This window comes from Polypterus senegalus, chromosome 4 (assembly GCF_016835505.1).
Source record: "Polypterus senegalus isolate Bchr_013 chromosome 4, ASM1683550v1, whole genome shotgun sequence".
Lineage (NCBI taxonomy): Eukaryota > Metazoa > Chordata > Cladistia > Polypteriformes > Polypteridae > Polypterus > Polypterus senegalus.
The window spans coordinates 238,493,194-238,501,988 of NC_053157.1; the positions used below are offsets into that span (position 1 = coordinate 238,493,194).

Sequence of the window (8,795 nt, forward strand, 5' to 3'; positions counted from 1 at the left end):
AAAGTGATGTTCTTCTGACATCAGCCTGGGCGTTGGAATCAGAAGTAACTTTCTTCTGGGTGCCGGAACTGGAGAGGACGTTCTTGACTCAAATAGGTTTTCCTGCAGCTGGTCTGTAGAGATAACAGGAGAAGGTTTAGTGTACCTTTACTTGCTCCACTCAACGTCCCCCTCCTTGCACGTGTGTGACATATATATATATATATATATATATATATATATATATATATATATATATATATATATATATATATATATATATATTGTGGCAGGTGGCTGGGTGTGGTCACCAATCAGCCACCCTGCAATCAAGGCTGGGTCGGGTGAGGAGGAGGACAAGGTAGAGGCAGAGGAGGCGAAGAGAGGCCTGAGTATTTGTGTGAAGAGGACTGTGTTTGTGGACTTTGGGGAGCTGGGGGTTTGGTGGCGGTGCACTTGACTTTTGTATAGCATTGTGTAAATAAACGTGGGTGATGATTAAAATGGTGTCCGTCTGTGTGTGTCCGGGCCGCTATACTTCACAGTGGCATAGCCGGCAGGATGCTCCACCTGGGTCAAGGTGGGGACCTGCAGTGATAAATATTTCTGTGAAGGGCCCGGCACAACAGGGGAGCCCACCCACGTGCCGCAGGGGCGGCGTGCACCCAACCCCGCAGTAACAAAGTGCTGTATGGACCATTGGGGGTCCATTGAAGGACTTTGTTTTTGGGGGGCGGCTCGCCAACGCGGAGCCCAGGAAAGGGGCTGCCGAGACGGAGAGGCTGTGGCTACGGAAGCCGCAGCAGCAACAGAGCTGCCTGGAAAGACACTCTCGAGTGAGAGAGGAGAGCGAGAAGGCCAACCAAAAGTCCCTCCTCGATACAGGCACGGTATTGGACAGCGTGTCCTGTTCTCTTGCCAGCGGTTGGTCGAAGGCGAAAGCAGGGAACGTTCATCCCGTGCACCCAGGAAACCCGAGTGGGCCGCAGGGAAAGGCCCATAGAGAGCAGTCCGTCGGTGGAACCCCACACAAGGTAAGCCCACCGCCGGCTGCTTCTCTCTCCTTGGCGGCTGTATTGCAGGAGCTGCAAGACGAACTACGCCTTGTGCAGTCGCCGCTGGCCGAGCGATGTGCCCTCCGGTCGGAGACGCTGGACTCAGAAGTGATGGCAGTGACGTCGAGTCGAGCGACGCAGGCGGAAAAGGATCTTCACACTGCAGGAGCTCCTGGACGGAGAGGTACAGCGGGAAGGTAGGTGAGACCGACCCCGTAAAGCTCCGGACGCCAGTGGGGCCGGGTCTGTGCTCTTACAATGAGCAGATCCAAGCCGCTGCAGCGTCCCAAAGTAAGCGGAGGAAACGGCTTGGGGAAGCCAGTTCCTCCTACATGTGAGGACGTGTCGCTGTGTGCGCACGTCACGTGAAGGGCCGTCCTCTGCGGAGGCCGAGGAAAACCCCGCATCATGGGAGCTGGACACAACGCCTGAGCACACGGGTGGTTCCATGGCAGGGACCGCCTACTTACCGCATGAGGAAGCCGAACAGGGGAGCAACAGAGGGCCGATTGGAGCGGAGAACGTTGGCCCAGCAGATAGGACGGGCCGAGGGGCTGCGTCAGGGCAATGTCCCCGCCCCTTGTTTTTCTGTTTTCTTTACAGGCTCGGGCCCTACCCTGCAATGTGTCGGCTTGGCGCCAAGGCGTCTTCGTCCTGGCAGAATGCTCCGCTGGTACCGGGAGGTCCCAGCTAGTGGGGGAGTACTGTGGCAGGTGGCTGGGTGTGGTCATCAATCAGCCACCTACTTAAGGATCCGCCGCCCTGCAATCAAGGCTGGAGTCGGGTGAGGAGGAGGACAAGGTCGAGGCAGAGGAGGCGAAGAGAGGCCTGAGTATTTGTGTGAAGAGGACTGTGTTTGTGGACTTTGGGGAGCTGGGGGTTTGGTGGCGGTGCACTTGACTTTTGTATAGCATTGTGTAAATAAACATGGGTGATGATTAAAACGGTGTCCGTCTGTGTATGTCCGGCCGCTATACTTCACAATATATATATATATATATATATATATATATATATATATATATATATATATATATATATATATATATATATATAAGTATAAAGTGTATAATATTTTATGTATTTTTTTTAAATATCAGACCAACAATAAGATGAGGTTGGTCAACATTGAGGACAAAAAAAATTCCTGAGAGGGTTCAAGGCCTAAAGACCAGCCCAGCCCACCCCTACAATGGCAAACCCAAAAGACCACCGAGCCCCCACTGGGCATTAAGTCTAACAAACCATTCTTAAGGCATTCTTTATTGTTTGTTTTAACTTGTGTTATAGGATTCAAAACATGGAGTCCCTTTGACATTTGGGGTATCTGCTTTCATTCAAACATTCAGTCATCACAGATGGCTGCACAGGACTTTGATCAGGTGGTTGTGGCACAGAACTCAACCACAAAAGAATGTAAAAAGAAAACAAATAAAATCAGGAGTTGGGTCCCATAGACTTTCTCGTATACTCAGATATGAGGATGGATATTTAAGGAGTAAACCACCCTCAAGACAATGATTATATATTTATATTATTTACATTAAAGAACCATTAAGAACAAATCAAATCAAATTAATAATATAGAGAACAATTAATTTAAAACTCAAGTTGAATAAATTGGACTCTGCAGCTGTTTGAATAAAAGGTAAAGTACCACTTTCGGTTAACGGAAATAGCCCAAAGGTTGATAGAAATCTACATTTTCTACCTAATACTTGTATGCAAAATTTGGTTGATCCAAGTGAAAGTGTACTCACGTTATCGTGTTTACACACAGACATAGTTCCTAAAATGGTATTTTTGGACTCTGGGAGGTCTAAAAATGATGAAATTCATCAAAATGGAATTTTTGGATGATTACGATACTTTCCCTTTGCTTCTTATATAAGAAAGTAAAAAAAGATAAAGATGAAAGCAGATTTATTGAAATATATGATGATTCCGTGCATATCTACTGTAGTTTATACAATACAATTTATTTGTTGTATAGCCCAAAATCACACAAGAAGTGCCACAATGGTCTTTAACAGGCCCTGCCTCTTGACAGCCCTCCAGCCTCGGCTCTCCAAGAAGACAAGAAAACACTCCCAAAAAAACCCTTGTAGGGAAAAAAAATGGAAGAATCCTTGGGAAAGGCAATTCAAAGGGAGACTCATTTCTAGGTGCAGTGGGTGTCAAAAAGAAGGGGGTCAATACAATACACTGAACAGAACAAATCCTCAATACAATATTAAAATAAAACATTTACAAGTATGGAGCAGAATTCTACAGTAGGCGATATCCCATAATATGATTTTGATTTGTTTAGAGTTCTTGAGACCATCCATCAAGCTGCATCCTCCATTCGGCCATTCCACAGCTGAGTCAGTGCTGGGCCAGCCAATCCGATGACAGGACCCCTCTATCCGACAATTTCCTGCGATCCTCCATCAGGTATGATATGACCTTAGGCAGGCAAAACCACTTGGCAGGGGGGCTGTGGGCACCAACTGCCACATTTGAGTACTGAGAAGAGAAACAGAATAGGTGAGAGTTCGTATCAAATTCTAACTATCATGTTACTTACGTTTTAGTGCCAATGACTGACAACAGAGATGCAGTCTGTACAGTTAATCAGCAGCTCTAGTCAGGGTGTGCTAAACTGAAGTCGTGAGTCTTCAGCCAGGATTTAAAAGCTGAGACCAAAGGGGCATCTCTTATAGTAGCAGGAAGACCACTCGAAAGTTTAGGGTCCCTGTAACTAAAAGCTCGACCTCCCACTGTTATTTTATTAATCCTTGGCATCATAAGCAGACTGGCATCTTGAGATCTTAATGTGCGCTCAGATTTGTAAGTCATGATAAGTGATGTGTTCGTATTTTCTTGTTCTTGTAATAATTCTTGCAGCATCATGTTGGATTAGCTGGAGGCTGAACAGTTTGGGCATTCAGTGAACACCGCATTGCAGTAGTCAATCCTAATCGAAATAAGGTTATGTGGGGTAGAACCAAACTGTAGTAATGAGAAAGACAAACTGGGAAAAATATTTTTGGGAGGTTTTTTTTTTTTTCTTTTTTTCAGTAATCTACACCTCCGCTTTTGATGTTTTTTCACCAGAACAAAACCCCTCAGCACAAACCTCGGCATCACGCTCTGCCACCTCAATCGATACCCACAGACATGTCCACCATGTCCTCCTCCTGATAAAATCCACGATAATCTCCATCATCGTGGATTCTGCAGAATTCTGAATTCTTGTCCCATCCGGAGTTACTCGACCTCTCACCTTTGCTCACTAAAATAAACAAGATTAGAAAACTTAAATTCTACTGCTATACAGAAATCCTCCAGCAGTCAGGCCCGGCTTCCCAGATTAATAATCGTCAGACTTTGTGCCTCCTGTTCTGGGCTCTATTAGATAAACCCGAACTTAACGAGGAATTCCAAAGTGCTATATAGTGTGACTTCACACCAGCGAATTAGCCAGTCCCAGAACAGCAGATTTCAGTCACCTCATGCAGTCCTGGACTGATTGATCTTGATTAATGAACATTTACAACAGAACTCTCAAGTCTTTATGAGTCGATCACGGAACAGTCGATCAACCGCGGACTTTAAGTCTGAGAAACTAAGGAGGACAACCTTCACACTGGCAGAGCAAAATATACTGCTGACTGTGCAGGAAGATGATCAACATTTCTGACAAAAGAGGAGCAAGAGCAGGAGCCGATGCCAGGGAAAGGAGTAGAAAAAGAAAAAAAAAAAATCACTGATGGAGTGAATGTGTGAAAGAGTTAAACAATGTTGTATTATTGAAAACGTAGCCCTGGTGCGAGGACTTGAAGCTTTGTAGGCCCCTCAAGTGTTATTCTGTGTTTGCAGCATTAAGGGTACCAAAAGAAGGCAAGTTTCCTAGAAATACCAGAAGTTTCAAAAATGAGACTCAAAAGTCATAAAAAGGTTAGGGGCAGCCACATGTGCATTATCCCCGGCTGCAATTGGCTTTTTAAGAAAAATATTTCTCACAGACGTGCACAAGTCAGAGTCCAACACAGAACTGTTCAACTGGTGGTAAGATGACAGTGTCAAAGGCCCCTATGGAATATGATGCCAAAGAGGCGAGAACCAGAAGGATCTTCCTCCATAGCCTCGGATCCAGATGTGATGTCATCGAAAAGCCTGGAACAGGGACGGTTCTCCTCCATACGTTCGGGACCGGAAGTGACATCAGAGGGGCCAGAACTAGAAGTGGCGTCAACAGGGCCAGGCCAAACAGTCTGAAACGCACTCCACCACCCCCTGATCTGGCATGGGACTACACTCATTCATGTCCTTTAGCTTCTTCCAATGCACATGTGTGTGACAATAGCGGTTCCCGTCATTACCGTGAGACACCCCTAACATTATGGGGCCTGCACTGAACCCTGTGCTTCCTGGAAATTAAATGGCAAAAAGAGACCAAAGGTTAATTATTTTTACATGCAAATCTGCAGCAGACAACTTGGAACCACAGCAACTCTTCAAAAGGTAAATTCCCGGTTACAGCTCACAAGGACAAACGTTCAGGGTGTCACATTTTAATTCTGCCAATGGCATCATTTGTAATTGATTTGTAAAAGCCACCGCTGATGAAACACAGATACAAAGCCCCACTAACATTGTGCAAGGAAATGCCGGTTTGACGGTGGGGATACGTCTCAGGACGCCAGCCTGTCCGAGAGCACGGAGACACCCCACTTCCATGTTAGACAGGCACACTTAGGCTTACGTTGCCAATGTGTGGCACCTCTAAAACCATAAGAGAAGATGGCCATTGCCCACTTAGAAAACAGCATACTCAAAGCCACAAATAGGCTGCACTGAAAAAAAATCAGGCTTTATAAAAGTTGCTCCAGTTCAAAGCCTTGGATGCCGAAAAGGCAAGTAGCATGAAGACATCCCCAGTACAAAACAAACACTCCAACCCATTTTTAAAAAAAAGAAGACTTCATGACCGGTCACACGAAGAGCTTCCAAGAGAAAACCTCATTCTTACTTTTGACAAAGAGGGGCAGCACTCGGGAGTTGTACCGTGTTATCCATTAGGAGTGTAGTGAGCCCTTTTATTGGCAAATACAGTCCCTGCCAAAAGTCTTGTCGCGTCTCTGTTTTGTAGAAACTCCTGCTATTAACCTGACTTTTAATTAATCAACTGGTGTTAGAAATAGCTCCTATGAAAAGCTAAAGCCCTCCCAAATGATGTTTAATGCACTGAAATAAATTAGTTTCACTGAAAAAAGATTTATCATTTAATCAAGACAGAAAGGTCAAATTTGGGCAAGGCAAAAGTTTTGTTGCCCATACAGAAAAATGAACACCTTTACTGCAAATCCAAAAATATGTCAGCAAATTAAGTAGTGGTGCTGTGAGATCCAAATGTAATATCTTGTATGACTTCCATGAGCTTGAAGGACAGCATCCATGCGGTTTGGCAAGGATTCATACAATTTATTGATGAAGTCATCAGGAATAGCAAAGAAAACAGTCTTGCATGCCTCCCAGAGTTCATCAACATTCTTTGGTTTCGTCTTCCATGCTTCCTCTTTCATCCTTCTACCCCACATATGCTCAATGATGTTCATGTCTGCTGACTGGGCTGGCCAATCCTGGAGCATCTTGATCTTCTTCGCTTTAAGGAACTTTGATGTGGAGATGGAAGTATGCGATGGAGCACCATCCTGCTGCAGAATTTGGCCTTTATGGTTGGGTAGCTAAGATTTCTTGGTATTTTAGACTATTGATGTTCCCTTCCACCCTGCAGATCCCTCGCATACCCCCATACTGGATGTAACCCCAGACCAGGATTTTGCCTCCACCAAACTTCACTGTATTCTGGGTAAATCTCGGCTCCATGCGGGTTCCAGTAGGTCTCCTGCAATATTTGCGGTGACTGTGGTGTAATTCAACAGAAGATTCATCTGAAAAATCCACCTTCTGCCACTTTTCCAGCGTCCATCCTTTTAGCAGGCTGTGGGCCTTGGCAAATGCCACACGGTTTTTCAATTGTCTTTTGTTTAGTGCTGGCTTATGGGCACCGATTTGACCGTGCAGGCCATTTCAAGACAGAATCCGACAAACTGTTCTGGTTGACACAGGGACTTCAGGTGACCAGGTCTCGTGGAGCTCTGCTGCAGTGGAAAATGGGCTGGCCTTGGATTTTTCGAGCCAACAAACGGTCCTCTCGAGCAGTTGTCTTGCAGGGTCTTCCTGACCTGGGCTTGCCAAAAATGGCTCCAGTCTCTTCAAATCTTTTTTTTTAATCCTCTGAACTTGACGCTGACACACATTGAAGGTGTTTGCCACATCAGCAGAGGATTTGGTCTTCAGCCTCTTGATAATCAACACTTTAGTCTCAGGGTGAATCTTAGGCATGTTTGCAGAGGTCCAGTTGCAGTTGATGTGAAGGAGTAGTGTACTGGGGTTCTTGTTATACACACCTGAGTCCTAATTGATCCATTATTGGTCACAGGTGAAGCTCATAGGACAAGGCGACAACACTTCTGTCTTGCCAAAAATTAACTCAATGGGCTTTAGCAAGCTGGGAATATTAGAATATTTTGTCAGTTTTGTTTTGCACTGAAACATTAAAGGCTGATGGGATTGAAATGACCCATTTCTTGTAACAAAATCTTGATTAGAAATATATTTTAGCGGCACTTCTGGTCAATTTGTACACAAGCGACAAGACTTGTCAGGTACTGTAAATATGGAAGTTAAAAGGCAACTCAGGCCTCCTTCAGGCAAGAAGAAATACAGAAACTGGAATTCCAAGTGTTTAGATATGGACATGAGGATGGAGGCAGCATTAGAAAACCTTTATGTGAGAGTGCCTGAAAAAGGGTCCCTGAATTGATTCAAAAGCATGCATAATGAAAAACTTTTATAGTTAGCTAATTAATGAGGGGCCCATGTTTGACTTCACTACATGAAGGAAAAAAAAATTTCCTGAAGTTAGGAACACAAATCCAACAAGACTTTAAGGATACCAATAAGGAAGAGGACATTACAGAATGCTCCAGCTAGGCCAGGGGTGTGGAACTCTGGTCCTGGAGGACTGAAAAAATTGCAGGTTTTCATGCCAACCACCTTAGTGACCCATTTTGCTGCTAATTAAAACTAAAGGCAAATGTTAATAAAACTGCCCCCAAACCCCTTATTGGCTGCTAATTAAGGAAACAAACTGACAAAACAAGACCAGCTAACCACATTATCTGCACAAAAGGTGATGGTCTTGGTAAGGTTGATCTCACAGGTCAATCATCAGAAACAGAACAGTTTGGGAAAAGGGCTGCTGTGGCAGAAGGAGTTCAACAGTAAGCCATGGAATTTAAAAGAACACGTTTAATTAACAGCCAGAAAGAGCTTCTCATTAAGGAACTGGTCAGAGTTTGAAGCCCCAATTTAGCTGGTCATCGCTGTTGGCTCCTTTCACATCTCATTTCTGTTTGGCTACCAGTTGAAAAGAAAATTAACAGGACTGAATCCTTAAAGGGCCACAAAAAATAAAAATAAATTTAACAGTGAAAACTGGTGAACTGTTACAATGAAAACCTGTAGCTTGCCAGGCCTGAAGTTCGACAGGCGTGATCAAGACAATCATTTACACTTTCTCTCCAAAGCTCCCTTATACAGGATATCAAATTACACAAACCAGTCAGGCCACAACACTTGGGAATTTCTAGGGGCGACTAAAAACCAAAATATACCACTGGGAGAAGCAGAATTGAGTGCAGCTGATCA

At 44.6% G+C, this 8,795-nt stretch overlaps 1 protein-coding gene across 1 annotated transcript in view; it reads right to left on the reverse strand.

The window, feature by feature from the left end:
- Positions 1-4,177: 4,177 nt before the first annotated feature.
- Positions 4,178-8,795, reverse strand: part of LOC120528931 (zona pellucida sperm-binding protein 4-like) — a 7,112-nt gene continuing 2,494 nt past the window's right edge. Inside the window, exon 8 of the mRNA XM_039753007.1 lies at positions 4,178-4,311. Coding sequence (XP_039608941.1) covers positions 4,178-4,311 — 134 coding nt within the window. The remainder of the gene's footprint in view (positions 4,312-8,795) is intronic.